Source organism: Ornithorhynchus anatinus, chromosome 5 (assembly GCF_004115215.2).
Source record: "Ornithorhynchus anatinus isolate Pmale09 chromosome 5, mOrnAna1.pri.v4, whole genome shotgun sequence".
In the NCBI taxonomy this organism is placed as follows: Eukaryota; Metazoa; Chordata; class Mammalia; order Monotremata; family Ornithorhynchidae; genus Ornithorhynchus; species Ornithorhynchus anatinus.
The window spans coordinates 30,216,261-30,232,274 of record NC_041732.1 but is presented as its reverse complement, the minus strand read 5'-3'; the positions used below and the strand labels follow the sequence as shown (position 1 = coordinate 30,232,274).

General features: G+C 41.2%; 1 protein-coding gene across 2 annotated transcripts in view; it reads left to right on the top strand.

Annotated features, from left to right (window-relative positions):
* The window catches only part of CERS3 (ceramide synthase 3), a 98,778-nt gene extending 83,042 nt beyond the window's left edge, over positions 1-15,736 (top strand). For both annotated transcript variants that reach the window (XM_029064763.2, XM_029064761.2), the window contains one exon: positions 12,091-15,736. In XM_029064763.2, the coding sequence (XP_028920596.1) occupies positions 12,091-12,219 (129 nt within the window). In that variant the 3' untranslated portion in view covers positions 12,220-15,736. The remainder of the gene's footprint in view (positions 1-12,090) is intronic.
* The last annotated feature ends 278 nt before the right edge of the window (positions 15,737-16,014 follow it).

The window sequence follows — 16,014 nt, the reverse complement described above, 5'->3', positions numbered from 1 at the left end:
ATAAAAGTAAATCACTTACTCCAACCATATACCTTTTCCCCATAGAGGTATGGAATCCCAGATCTGGGCAGCAAGGCTCTTATCCGCAGGCTAGACCAGCAGCTAAAAGGTGATTGAGAAAGTCTATTTCAAAGGGCCCAACTCAGTCACACTTAGTGCAATTTTCAGGTTACTTGTTCAACTCTAAATACACACTGACATCAGGAGGTGAAACAGCCTTGCAGATAGTTAATCAATCATATTGAGCACTTACTGTGTGCAGAGAACTGCACTAAGCATTTGGGAGAGTAGACTATAGCAGAGTTGGTAAATACGTTCCCTACCCACAATGAGCTTACAGTCTAGAGAAGTAGGCAGACATATAAATAAATTATGGATATACACATAAGTGCTGTTGGGCTGAGAGGGGGGGAATTAAAGATGCAAATCCAAGTGTCAGTACAATGAAGAAGGGAGTGGGAGAAGAAGAAATGAGGCCTTTGTCAGGGAAGGCCTCTTGGAGGAGCTGTGCTTTTAATAAGGTTTTGAAGGAGGGGAAAGTTATCATCTGTGGGATATGAAGAGGAAGGGTGTTCAATGCCAGAGGCAGAATGTGGGCAAGACGTCAGTGGTGAGATAGGTGAAATCAAGGGGCAGTGAGTAGGTTGGCATTAGAGGAGCAAAGTGTGAGGTCTGAGTTGTAGTAGCAAAGCAGTGAGGTAAGGTAGTGGAGGGCAAGGTGATTGAGTGATTTAATAATAATAATAATAATAATAATGTTGGTATTTGTTAAGCGCTTACTATGTGCAGAGCACTGTTCTAAGCGCTGGGGTAGACACAGGGGAATCAGGTTGTCCCACGTGGGGCTCACAGTCTTCATCCCCATTTTACAGATGAGGGAACTGAGGCACAGAGAAGTTAAGTGACTCGCCCACAGTCACACAGCTGACAAGTGGCAGAGCTGGGATTCGAACTCATGAGCCCTGACTCCAAAGCCCGTGCTCTTTCCATTGCGCCACGCTGTGATTTAAAGTTCTTCGCTCACTTCCAAGTAATTACTTAGGTACAGAAAGTAATAAAAATGTCAAATATATGTTTTACATCTGGTGAGCCTAATCAGAAAAGATGGGCTTGTTTTCTTATTGAGAGTTTGACTTCTGTTGGTGTGTCTTCCTTTCCCCTATATAGATTTTGAAGAGTCTGGAAGGCAGGTAGTTGGCCTGTTCGTTTTCACAGCATTTTTCCCCCCACCAAGTGTAATAATTGTGATGATGATGATAGTGGACTATGACAGATGCCTGCATTTATTTCCCAGTTTGGATCAGCAATCTTGAGTGCCCCAAGAATCTTCTTGGAGTGTATATTCTCGAATGACCCCATCTCTGCCACTTGTCTGCTGTGTGACCTCGAGAAAGTCACTTAACTTCTCTGTGCCTCAGGTTCCTCATCTGTAAAATGAGGATTAAAATTGTGAACCCAATGTGGGACAGGGACTGTATCCACCCTGATTAACTTGTATCTACTCAGTCCTTAGTACAGTGACTGGTACATAGTAAACACTTAACAAATACCATAAAAAAAGGATGCCTTTGCCCAAGCTACACCACCATCCAAGGCTTTTCTGCATTGTTATTCTGGGTCAGTGAGTGAATGAAATGACCAAAACCTCTCCCCCTGTAGTCATCTGGGTCAGAGGATCAGTCTCCCACTGCAAAGCTAAACTGGCCCTGTAATCACTGAGAGGTGGGCTTGCTGACAAAGAATGTGGTCATAAGCCTGAGTCTCGTCCACAGGAGATTTGATATAGCTCAGCAATGCCCGAAGATACCTCAGGAAGGTGAAGAGTTCAGAGGCCGGGTTCCAAAAAGATGAGCTGTGTGCACTGGGCCTCAGAACTCTCTGGTGAGAATGCCATGTTTGCAGCTCCCTCGAAGAGCTACAGATCTTGACTCATTCAGGGAACTGAACAGCTGAAATTTGCTGGGGGTGCTAGAAAATTACCAACTAGGAAAGTGGGAGGTTTGTCTTCAGAATCAAGAATTTATAAAACCTAATGGCATATCATGCTATTGTGCACCTCAGCCTAAAGTTATCCACAAAATAAGTCGCACATCTTTCAGTCATTTAAGTAAACATTGAGAGTTGGACAGTTTTTGCACGAGTTAAAACCCATTTAAAATTTGGGGGTTTATAGTTTGACAATACACTGTTCATAGTGAATTGGTCTTTAGTGTCTGTTCATATCATTCAGAAACCATCACCCCTGACATAAGGCACAGAGGCAGTTTGTGATTTAAAGAATGAGAACAAAGACTGTTTCTATTGAGATTTTAGTTTTGACTTCACCCCAATTCTAGATACAGGAATCAGGAAATGTTTTACTTGAAGGAAATTTCACACAGTCTTGTTAGCAAATAAAAATGTAAATCTTCCTGGCAAGACACTACCACACTCAGAGTAGCACAAAAGGAAAGACACAGTTCTTGTCATGGAGGAACTTCTATCCAAACAAGAGAGAGAGAGCCCTGTCAACATTTTATTGATTTTGGTGTGGATTTTGAGGGGGTGGGTTAGAGCTTAGAAGGCTGTGTTGGAAGAGTTGTCTGCATAGATTAGACACGCTAAATAAGTGTGGTGATGTTGATGACAACAACCAGATGGGGGAACATTCATTACTTCCGCTTACTGAGCAAGGCTCCATGGAGGAGGCGTGGCTGTAGGTGGGCGTTGAAGGGCGATATCTCAGAAGATGTTAGGACAGATGGCAATTCCAAATATAGAGAATCCAATGGGATTGGCAGATAAAGAAACTGTGGGATTTGTCTGCGAGGACAGTGGAATGGGTATGTATGACTCCCAGATGAGAAGAGAGATGTGAATAGGTCAAACCTTGAGAGAGGTTGGCTTAGTGGAAAGAGCACGGGCTTGGGAGTCAGAGGTTGTGGGTTCTAATCCCACCTCTGCCACTTGTCAGCTGTGTGACTTTGTGCAAGTCACTTAACTTCTCTGCACCTCAGTTACCTCATCTGTAAAATGGGGATGAAGATTGTGAGCCCCTCGTGGGACAACCTGATTACCTTGTTTCTACCCCAGCACTTAGAACACTGTTGGGGACATAGTAAGTGCTTAATTAATACCATCATTAATTAATTAACCTAACAGACCGACTCAAATTAGAGGAAATAGTCTTCTCCTCTGGAAGAGTTCAACGTCTTTCTCCTTGACTGCTTCTGAAGTTGTGGCATGCTAGTAGTTGCATATTTGGTAATTTTGCAAAGACAGGTTTTTTTGTTCCTTTGGCACTGGTTGATGTCACTCCAGTTGTCACAGGGTTTTTTCATCCCTTTTGCTGATTGGGTTACTGTTCTAGTCAGCTTTGATTCTTATAGATTGAATTTTAGGAAATAAGTCTTATGAAGACAAGCTGTGCCCATGATGTAGATTCAATTGATCAGATACTGTAATAGTGGTTAAAGAAGGCTGGGTGGGGGGATGCAGACTTCCCCACCAATTCTTCAAAGCTACCAACTTTCAGCCTCCAGAAAATGTCCCTACATTAATCTTGCAGTCAGTTGGAGCTCAATATGTGGAGCTGACTAACTGAAATTCTTGTGAATGGACTTATAGGTTCTCCTGTGTCTCCAATCTTTATAATATGAATGGTAGCATTTAAAATACAGAGATTTGAACAAAATAAGTAAAATATTTTTACAATTACTGGCAGTTTATCAAGCCAGACTTCCCAAACCTACCACCGAAGGGTGGTTTCGTGATCAGACCACGGGACCGACTGCACTTGTTATTTATTTTAACTCACTGGAAAGAAGATGTTTAAAAATTGTGTCCTGAAAGCCTCAAGGCACCAGCACAATGAAACCATTCATGAAGATGTTTAGGTCTGTTAAAAGCAGCACTAGTAACCGAAAGAAACATTAGCAGCAGAAAACAGGCTATATCGTGTTACCACTCCAGTGGGGTAGCCAGTTAAAAATGTAAGTTTTGCATCTTGCCGAGCAACTCACGCAAACTAGAGCAGGAAGGGAATGCCATAGATGTCAGTTTTCCCACTGCCCATGATCTGCTCTGGCAAGTGTAAATCATGAATTGTCAGCAGGAATACCCAAGTGGATCATAGCAATCATAAGAGTTTATAAGGCGAGAGTCAGTCTTTAAGTAACCCAGATGCAATCCACACAAACCCAGAAGCAAATTGGAAGACCCTAAAGATTCCTTAGTCCTTTTGTAACAATCTGTCCTTGACTTACTCCATCTCAGCTGAAGCCTTTAAATAAATAATCATCCCCAATGTATTTATTGGGTGTCCACTTAGTGCAATGTTCTGTACTAGGAGTGAGTGATAATTACAAAGGAAAACATGACCCCCACTCTGGAGAAGATTACAATCAAAGAAAGGCGGCAGAACAGACACAAGAACATTGAAAAGTACAAGTTTCAGAAACTTAAGTTTTAAGGGTAAAATAACAAAAATGGATATATGTGACTTACATAGATATACACAAGTGTTAGGGCAGTCCAGAAACCTTTTTTCTAGTTTTGAGATCTATCATGGGTTCAGAAAAAAGGCAAGCTTAATCAAGAGTTCATCCACTTTGAAAAATAGAAGATGTATTTTTTGTCTTTGCATTCTACCAGTTCTTACGGATACATTTAAAGCTCATATTACCCATTGAGAGAGGTCAACTTTGTCCCTCTAACCTTTTTGAGGGACACACCATAGAAAGATAAAGCTTACTTTGAACATCCAGGCAAATAAGAGTCATCATCCAGTCCTGAAACCAAGGTTGATGCTTATGGTTGCTACAGGCTGACAGCATAAAGAGCCTTACCATTCAGACATACTTGAGTGCTTTCAGTGAGAACTACATGTTATGCAGACTGAATTTATAGGCTTGGTGATTCACTATCATAATGGATTTACAAATTTTCTCACTTCACTACTCATTTGGGATCTTACAGCTCAATCTGTATGCATTCCCAAAGACATCTCTTTGTCTCTGTTAAAATTAGTAGTTGATGAAAAAAACCTAAAGTTCTTCAGTTGAAGTGTGTCAACCCACAGTCGATTGAAGTTTTAACCTCTTTTCAAGGCATTTGGATGTTTTTTTCTAATGGTAGTTGGGCAGTCACAGCGCAACTTTATCCATTGATCGAGCTCATTTTCAGAAAATCTTTAGGTTGTGCCAGAGAGCAAATGAATCTGAAGTATTGAACAGGGTTGCGCATACCCTTGGATGATTTCTTCAGGTTCGTAAATGATAGTGAGCAAGCACCAGCCCTGCAATATACTGGGGGAAGGAGAGCCATAGTGAGCATATTGGCTTTATACCTTTAGCCCTCAAAGCAGAAGTCTTGCTGTCCATGCATTGGAGAATATTTTGGGTCATTCTTGAATATATTGGATGTATTTCCAGGTAATACTAATAATTATGGTATTTAAGTGTTTACTCTGTATCTGGCACTGTTCTAAGCCCTGGGGTAGATACAAGATAATCAGGTTGGTCATGGTTCCTCTCCCACATAAGACTCACAGGCTTAATCCCTGTTTTACAGATGACAGAACTGAGGCACAGAGAAGTAAAGTGACTTGCTCAAAGTCAAACAGCAGAAATGTGGCAAGTTGGTTTGGGATCTTTAAATGCCTTTATAGGTTCTATGCTATCTAGGTGCATGTCACAAACTCTGATAAACCCTGAGAGAGAAGGAACCTGGCTTAATGGAAAGAGCATGGGCCTGGGAGTCAGAGGACCTAGATTCTAATCCTGACTCCACCATGTAACTGCTGTATGTCTTGTATCACTTAACTGCTGTGTGCCTCAGTTCCTTCATCTGTAAATGAGTATTCAGAACCTGTTCTCTCTCCAGCTTAGACTGTGAGATACATGTATGACCCGATTATTTTGTGTCTACCTAAGCACTTAGTACAGTGCTTGGCACATAGTAGGTGCTTAACAAGCATCCCAATTATTTCCACAGTTATTAAGAAGCCATAAGGGAGAAAGGGGAATTGTTACATGCCTATGCACTTTAAAATCAGCCCCTTCTTCTTCTTCTTCCAAATTGCTACTACGCTGGTCCAAGACCTTATTATATCCTACTTTGTACTACTGCATCAGACTCCTTCCTGACTTCCCTTCTTCCTGTCTCTCTCCACTTCAGTCCATATTTCACCCTGATTATTCTTCTAAAACAGCATTCTGTGCACATCTCCCCACTCCTCAAAAATTTCCAGTAGGTTGCCTAGTCCTCTAGACTATAAGCTCCTTGAGGGCAGGGAATGTGTCTGTTTGTTGTTGCATTGTTCTATCCCAAGCGCTTAGTACAGTGCTCTGCACCCAGTAAATGGTCAATAAATATGATTGAATGAAAGAATGAATCACAGCATCAAAAAGAAACTCATAACCATCAACTTTAAGGTTCTCAATCAGCTCTCCTCCAACCCGACCTGACCTCACTAATCTTCTCCTACAACCCAGTTTACAGACTCTGCTTCTCTAACACCAACCTACTGTCTGTACCCTTTGTTCACATCCTCCCTCTTTCCTGGAAGCCCCCACCTTCATATGCAGCAGGCACACTGTCCCTATCTTCAAAGCCCTACTAAAATCATGTTTCCTCCAGAAGGCCTGCCCTGAGTAACTCCTGTTATGGGCGAAGCAGCATGGCAATATGGAAAGAGGCCAGGTTTGGGAGTCAGAGGGCGTGGGTTGTAATCCTGACTCCACCAATGTGTGTGACTTTGGGCAAGTCACTTAACTTCTCTGTGCCTCAGTTACCTCATCTATAAAATGAGAATTAAGACTGTGAGCCCCATGTGGGACAACCTGATTACCTTGTATCTACCCCATTGCTTAGAACAGAGCTTGGCACATAGTAAGCGCTTAACAAATACTATTATAAATATTATTATTATTTTCTCCTTATTCACCCTCCTTTCTGCATCACCTCTGCACTTAGTTATGTAGCCCTTAAGGACTTTGATATTCCACTCCCAGCCCCACAGCACTTGTGTACGTATCTTTATAGCTATCTTTTCTTTTACAATTTATTTCAATATCTATCACCCCCACTAGATTGTAAACCCTTTTTTAATAGTATTAATTAAACTCCTTGAGAGCAGGAACTCTACTGTAGAAAACCAGCTTGGCCTAGTAGAAAGAGCATAGACCTAGAAGTCAGAGGACTTGGGTTCCAATTCCAACTCCAGCGCATACCTGTTTTGTGATCCTGGGCAAGTCACTTAATTTCTCTGTGCCTCAGTTTCCTCACCTACGAAGTGGGGATTCAATACCTGTTCCCCCTCCTACTTAGATTTTGGGACCTGATTATCTTGAATCTATCCCAGAGCTTAGTATAGTGCTAGGCACATAGTAAGCACTCAAGAAATACCACAGCTATTATTATAAACCAGTGAAATATTGAGGTGTACAGTTCATTTAATTCCTTGAGGAAGAGAAAAGAGGAGAAAGGGTTAAACAAAAGAACAAAGAGTTTTTTAATCCTGTATTTGGCTTCCTACAAATAGCTCTATTACAGATTTTATAGTATTATTGTTGCGTCTTGTAAACTTTGAAACTGTTGCCCCACTTAGATAGATTAAATGGATTAGTCATCTAGAATATAAAATACGTCTATTTTCCACAATGGTTTAGTGTTTCCCTATACCAAGAAACCAAAGCATTAAATTAAACGGGACTTGGTTCTGTTTTCCAACTACTGTGCTTGTACTTCTTTTATCTGTTTTTTGTTGTTATGCAATTGGTTATAATTCTAACTGTACAGTCTTGTAGCAAAATCCACCAACATGTAAAGCTTAGAGTCAGTTAAATAATTTAACAAAAAGAACAGCATGCACAGTTTCTACTTTCATATTATACTTTCAAAATCTTAAATTGTTGGAAGATGGTATTAATCTTTAACAAACTTAGAGTGGAGAATGCCCAGGGGAAAGAGCACAGACCTGGGAGTCAGAGAATCTGGGTTCTAATCCCAGCTCCACCACGGGCCTGTTATGTGATCTTGGACAAGTCACATCACTTCTCTGTGCCTCAGTTACCTCATCTGTAAAATGGGGATTCAGTACCTGTTTTCCTTCCTACTTAGACTGTGAACAGTGTATAGGACAGGAATTGTGTCTGCCCTGATTATCTTGTATCCTCCCCAGCGCTTAGTACAGTGCTTGACATAAAAGTGCTTAACAAATACAGCAAGGCACTTTCCCCTTGTATGTACTCACTTATAGGAAAACACAGTAGGGGTAGTTCTTGGCAGAAATGTTTGCAGAACAAGTGGATGGAGTAGAAAGTTTTCACTGGTACCTAGATCTTTCCATTTTCCAACTACCTGAATAACTACAGTTGCCTTTCTAGCCATTAGGGATGAAGATGGATGAACGTGCTACTTTGCCACCTCCCTCACCTTCCCTCGGGGAAGCTCAGTAGTTGCTATGGTGATAATAATAATAATAATGATTGTGGTATTTAAGTGCTTACTATGTGCCAAGCAATGGGGTAGATGCAAGCAAATCAGGTTGAACATAATCCTTGTCCCTCAAGGGGGCTCATAGTCTTAATTTCAATTTTATGGATGAGGTAACCAAGGCACAGAGAAGTGTAATGACTTGTCCAGGCCTTTTTGCTCCCCAGGCCCATGCTTCTTCCACTGGGCCACAACACTTCTCACTGGTGTTGATCAATCTCTTTGTGGTCTCTGTTTCTGATGTCCTTCTCTACAACCTTTCCCGCAGCAGTAGGCTGAACCATCTTTTGCCATGGCTGAGATTAGGTTGGACTGTAGGGTCAGCATGGAGACCTTAGGAAATTTCCTCCTGGCACCTACCAGGATGAGAAAACCACAAGGTGGGATTTAGATTTGTCAGAATAATAGTATAGGGTGGCCCAGGACAACCATAGCTCCAGATGGCTACCCACTTGCCAGCCTCTCATAGTTTTGGACAAACACACTTTCCCCCCTTACCCTCCTCCCAGAGGAAAAAATCCATTTCCTCTGCTAGTTTTTCTTTTTCCCTCAGGAAAGGAGAGATTACTGGGAAATGGTGCTCCTCCCAGTTTTCTCTGGATAAAAGGCCAGTCCGTCCAGCTCCTATTTTGAGCCCCTAGAGCATCAGGCTTGTGTGGGTCTGCCTTCCCGGCTATGATTTCACTTCTGTGTTGTGACTTGGGTTATTTGTTTTCCCCACAAAAATACTTCCACCCAAGATCGAGGGAGGGGAGGGTGGAAGCCTAAGTGAATGGGAACAGGAATCTGAACATCACTGTGGCCCTTTCCTTAAAGGCTACGTCCGAGTTGATCCCACGTGGGATCTGATCTCACAGCATGTCATGGAAAGGTTGCTTTATCCTCTTCTCTTTTAACTGATGAGATGCCAAGTTTGTTCCTTAGTGTTTACAGTAAGAGTTGTTTATTTTGAGACTCTTTCCGTGTTATTCAGGAAAGGAATATACTTTGAGACAAGAGCCCCAGGAAGTTTATTTTTGGTGATTAGGACTGAAGAGTTTATGCTTTAGATTTTCACTTTCCATACAATTACATGGAAACTCAGTACACAAAGGAGAAGATATTCGGTTGCAAAGACCCCAGATGCAATAGTGGCAGTCAGCAGCAGACCACTGGGCACAAAAAAAAAAGCATGATTAATGTGGCCAGACATTTCATTTTGCCAAAATGAGAGGTTTGAGTGGATAGAGCCTCCTATTCCCCTCCTTGGGTGCTGCTTTACTTTTTGCCCCTTGGGCTTCTTTGAAAGTGTGAAGGCAACCAGGAAATTTCGCTCTTTTTCAGGGATCTCTGCTTGGTTTTCACACTCATCACATGGGCTCCCCATGATTTGCATCATCTTCTGCTCTCATAAGATCTATCTCTCACTCTGGGGCCTCATGTAGCTTGGCATCTGGGAGGGAGGAAGAGAGGGAGGCAGAGAGAGAGAGAAAGAGAGAAGAGAGAGACAACCAGATAAAGAAAGGGAGAGAGAGAAAGAAAGGAGGAGAAGGAGAGAGAGAAAGAGGAGAGAAGGAAAGGAGAGAAGTAGAGAAGGAAAGAAGGAAGGAAAGAAAGAAAGAAAGAAAGAGCAAGAGAAAGAGAGAGAATGAGAAAGAGAACGAGAACGAAAGAAAGAAAAAAGAAAGAAAGAAAAAAGAAAGAAAGAAATTATTCCACTCACTGGGGAAAGTTCCATGTGTTGTGAGCAGATAGCAAAGTGAGATGACTCTAATAGGAGGATTTCTTTCATCTAAGGATAGTAAAGAATTGATGCGGCAAGGTATGAATAATCATGGCCTAGTGGAAAGAACAAGAGTCTAGGAGTCAGAGGCCCTGGATTCTAGTCCTAGACCCACCGTTTACCTGCCATGTGACTTTGGGCAAGTCACTTAACTTTTGTTTGACGCAAAACCTTCTACAAAATGGGGATTAAATACCTGTTCTCCTTCCTACTTAGACTATGATCCCCATGTGGGACCTGATTTTCTTGTATTTACCCCAGCCCTTAGTGTGGTGGTTTGTCAATATAGTAAGCACTTAACAAATAGCACAATCATAATAATAATTGTTATTAGTCATACATCGGACTGGCAACCAACGAAAGATGTAGCATACAAAGAGAAAAGCCAAATTGTATAATGTGAGATTTATTTTAAATAAATGGCTTTTCTTTTTCTAAATGCGGGTCAAATGGCAGAACCTACAGTGCGAGTGGGTCTTAAAGACTTCCAACTCTGCCACCATCTTGCAGTAGTCCCAATTTTTTCTCAATTCTTTAAATTACCTATTAAAGGATATACAAACATCAGCCTCTGCTGCTTAACTAGGATTTAGTTAGTAGGGGGACAGGGAAGTTGTCCTAGTTCATTTATTTATTATTCACCCAGCATTTAGTATGGTGCTCATCACAGAGCAGGAGCTCACTAGATAACATTACAACTTCTAGTAGGTGAAAAGCACTCTTAAAAAGTCTCAAAATTAGGAGCCACAGAAATATGATCAACTAATGATGTTTATTAAGTGCTTACTGAGTGCAGAACAGTGTTCTAAGCACGTGGAAAAGTACAATACAACAGAGTAGGTTGTTCCCTGTAAACTTGTTATGGGCAGGTACTGTATCCACTCATTCTGTGGTATCATCCTCTTCCAAGTGCTTAATAAAGTGCTCTGCACATAGTAAGTGCTCAATAAATACCGTTGATTGATTGCCCACAACTGATGCTTCTATTGTTAGTACGGAAGCTCCAAGTAGCATTATGTGCCTCCTGAAAAAATAACTGCTTTGTTTCCTCCCCTGGCAGGCTAGTAGCTGCGTGATCATGGTAGCATTATCTATCACTGGAAATAAGTGACGCTGCTCATAAGTAAGAGCTAAATTGGGAAGCAGCTTGGCTCAGTGAAAAGAGAACTGGCCTGGGAGTCAGAGGACCTGAGTTCTAATCCTAACCCTCTCATTTGTCTGCCCTGTGACCTTAAGGAAATCATCTAACATCTCTGTATCTCCATTACCTCTTCTGTAAAATGGAGATTAAATTCTCCTTTCTCCAATTTAGACTCACAGCCCCATGTGCAACAGGGGCTGTGTCCAACCTGATCATCTTATATCGACCCCAGTGCTTAGTATAGTGCCTGCTGGCACAAAGAAAGTATTTAAAAAGAGCAATGTTTAGAGAAAATGTGGATTGAGCACTGGTTGAATTGACCAAACTTAGAGCTGAGTATTAGGGATCTCTGTTATCTCCATCTTGGTGTGGGCACATAGCTCCCTTGGGTTTGCCTTATATGACTGAGCGTGTGGGTGGGGGGGGAATGTTATTAGCCACCAGAAAATGCACATCACTGTGCTAGAAGGCACAAGCATGCTTAAAATAAAGGTTGGTCATTGGCTTTATCACTGGTGCTGCTGTTGTCTTTCTAGCAGATGCAGGGAATCTTTATGTTCAAGTGAAGTTACAAGCCCGGTGTGGGCAGGAATTGTCTCTCTTTACTGCTGAATTGTACTTTCCAAGTGCTTAGTGCAGTACTCAATTAATACATTTGAATGAATGAATGAATGAATGAATGAATGAATGATACATTTTTCCTCTTTGCCAGGAGATACAGGATGTGAGGAGTGATGATGAAGAGGAGGTCCTGTCTGAAGACAATGAACCTGAGTGTCTGAAAAATGGCCATGGATCAGCAGCCAGAAACCCAATTCCCAATGGCCAGCATGTTCATTAGCTCCAAGCAGGCATCCCTCTTGCCCTCATGCCTGCTCTGTCATCCTCTAGATTGTAAGCTCGTTATGGGCAGGGAACGTATCTACCAACTCTGTTTTACTGTACTCTCACAAGTGCTTAGTACAGTGCTCTGCACACAGTAGGCACTCAATAAATATGATTGATTGATTTATCATCCAACTCATCATGCTGCCCAGAGCCCGGGATCAAGAGGCTCTTCCTTGTCACCGATTGATTGATTGCAGCAACAAGATCTGGAGAAAAGCCCAGTTTCAAAGAAATTTTGCTTAACTTAACAAGAATGTGTTAATGACCCCCTTGAAGTTCTTTAAACGTTGCACACTGGTGTGTGAAACATATACCCACTGGATTTTACAGCAGATAGGAATCAAACTGGTGAAGGATTTCAGAGCCTTCTCAGAAGAACCCTTTAAGTTCGAATTAAGTTAATCATCACTTTCTGAAGTTTGAATTTTAAATATCCATCTGTGGCCACCTAACCCACCTTGTAATTGTGCCGAGTTTTGCAAAATTCACATTGTTTAAATCAAATGTCCTCATGGCTCCAATGGAGTAGGCATTTGGGGGCTAAATATTGATGGAATCATGTAGGAGAAAAGTTCAGGAATAAAGTCCCCTCTGTTTTCAGGTTGGGTTCTAAGTAAAATCCAGTCCAATTCCAGAATGTGATGCTTTTGCATGACATTGCTATGAAACAGAGCTTTATGCTTTTTTTCCTAGTTTTCTAGTCCACCATGGCCAAGTCTGTATGGGCAAGTGTATTTTCACTAGAAGAATAATTTTTGATCCAAATCTGCAAAGGGGCAAAACAAATCACTGGCATCAAGTAAGTCATGGGAACAGTGCTATACTGACAAGCAAAGTAGTTTGAGTCCTTAGTATCTTTAATTCTGCCTCCAGACCAGATCCAGGAACACTGTTGTCATCATGGTGACCATAGTACAGTCACCAAAAACTAAGGAGACTCACCTCGGGGTGGGAGGGACAGCAAGGTGCTATCAGCACTCTCAGCAACCAGTCAGGTAGAATTCCTGGGTCCTCCTGGAGAAGACTCCCAAACTCTCTCCCAAAACCATGACACTGGAAGATCAGTTGATATAGATAAACTTAACAAAAACCCATTAGTGACACTGATAATCAGACTGTAAATGTTTGTATTGCTAAGCAACATTTGGTTGAAAGCTTGCCTTTGCGGAAGGATTTGTATCTTGTCCCCAAATGGTCAGGATAATTAAGTGCCCTGCTTTCCATTTTACTGAAGTGTATTTCTTTTCATCATCCCAAACACAATGTGTGAATTTTCACATTGGTTTAGGGATAACACTGGCTCTGGAAGGAAGCTGATATGACTGGATTGTTTGAGGATTAAAGTCGACATGGAATCTGATTGGATCGTTATTTAAGGATTGTGCTAAATTTCCATTTTGTGTATGCATTTAATATCAGCTAGAGCTCTGTGTCCCTGCAGCCACTCAAGATGGAAGAAGACTGGTCCTGCCCAGGTAGGATACAAGAAAGTGAGAAGGGTTTTAGGGTTGGGACTCTGCCTCTCTTCTAAGGAATCTGCTACCGCTTGTAAGTAACCAGCAAACAAAGACCTCTGCTGCCGAGAAAGAAGCACTTCCTCCCTGTCACAGCTCCTAAAATTAAAGTCCTGTTGCAACTGCCACAGTGACAGAAGAATAGCCAAGGGACACTGTGGAGATTGGAAACAGAATACCAAGCCGGGGGAATCAAGTGTGCAGGATTTGAAAAAGCTGGAAACGGAAGAAGATATTAAAAATAAGAAGTTGCAGGTGCTGAGCAGAAAGAGTATTGGGTTTGCAGAGCTTTTGAAAAGATGGAAATGCAGAGCAATATTATTTTTATGGTGGGAATAGCTGCAGAGGCCTTAACCACTGTTGCTGGTTTGAGCACTATGGTGAATATGATTGGGATTCCTAGATAAGGAGGCAACTATGGTCTATCTCATGAAGAAAAGCCAGTATAGGGGCCTCACTGCTGCTGAAGGAGTTTGATCATTCCCAGATAGTAACCTTTCCATTCCAGAGGAGTCAATTTCCTTCAAGGTTTCTCACCTTGAAAATATCAGAGCAGCCCACAACTTCAAAGGATTTTTGTTTCCAGTGGTTGAGTCTCCTGCTTAATACCCTCATTTTCTCCCTCTGATCAGTGGTTCTGGAAGCAGTAGCCACATTCATAGTTGGGAAACCTATGTTTTATTAAACAGAGATTTCTCCTGAAAACTCAATATTTGTAATCCATTTTTTGGGTTTCATTTCTATTTTGGGGAGCATTGTGAATTGTTTTCTTAGCGTACAATTGGAATTAAAGATGGACACTAATAGTGAACTTTATAAAAATGAACAAGTTATATTCTTTAAATTGGAAATAGAACCTTTAAAATTGCTTCCAAGAAATATTTTTAGAAAATGTATGCCTGTCACTGTTGGAAAACAGTTCCACTGAGGAAAGATTAAAAGAATCTATGCTGTTTAACCCAGAGAAATACAGCTAAGATGTGACTTTAATGACTGTCTTCAAAGTTATGAGGGGTGGGGGCATTATGAGGATGTTAATCAGTTGCCCTCTGTGTCTTCTGAAGACCAACCAAGAGAAAATGGACTCAAATTAAAGCAGAGGAAATTGGGGTTAGAGGCACAGAGGTAAGCTGCAAGGTGCTATATGCTAGAATAAGCTACTGGGGTGATTTTGGAGGCTTCATTCCTGGAGATATTTAAGAAAAGAATTGAAGACCACCATTTTGGTTGGTTTAGTTATTTACCTGCCATAGCGCAGAGGGCTGGACCAGTAGATCTCTTGAGATCCCTTACAGCACAATTTTTGTATGATCATCTAACAGGAAAAATGGGATAATATACATCACTTTTCAGCTTCCCTTTACATTTGCTTGGCTAAGCACAATAGCAAATTCACACTGTATTATGTGTATATATATATAATATATGTAAAACTTCACTTTGGTAAAGTAAAACCAACAACAGTTGATTTTTATAGGATTCTCACATTTGCAAATATCCTACTTTCCTGATTCAGTTGCACAATTAATTTCTCTATACATTTTTTGTATGGCTGTTGTCATTCTATGTACATACTTTGTGCTTCTTTAGGAGTGCAATATCTCCTTAAGGTAGCTTGTCTACTGCTTCCATTTTCTAGTGACTTCACTTGGAAGATGGAGATTGAAAAAATTGGAAAAGAAACTGGACTAGATGTCTAAACTATTTTTTTCCCTCACATTTGCATGTTATTTGAGATGTCATTTGAATTCTGACATAGCACTGGTTGAAGAGGATGTTCCACTGGTTAAAGGGGCCATGTACATTTTCATTACTTCACTGTGGGGATTTTGTGATTAATTTTAAAGGAAGAGTTCTTCTTGAAGCAAAGCCTTAGAATTATAGTTGAAGAAGCTATAACGCGAACCATAAATTGCTATGTTAAAGTAGTTCAAAATAAAAGCAAAAAGAAGTCTCTCCTGGAGTTGAAAGTTCATACTAAATGTCACTCAATGGATGCAAATGGTGGGAAAGAAATGCAACTTCATTTTCTTGCTTCTGTGGGAGAGGTGATTTCTCTGGGATGAAGACTCATCTGAATCTGGAGATGAATGGAGTTATAGTGCTCTTCTAAACCATTCTATTTGGAGGTTTTGAGGAGAAGTTAAAAAGCAGACAAGGGCTCCGAGGAGAATGGTCTTCACCCTCAGACAAGAGCAGCTCCAAGAAGTAAGCTGGCTTTTATTTATCCCTGG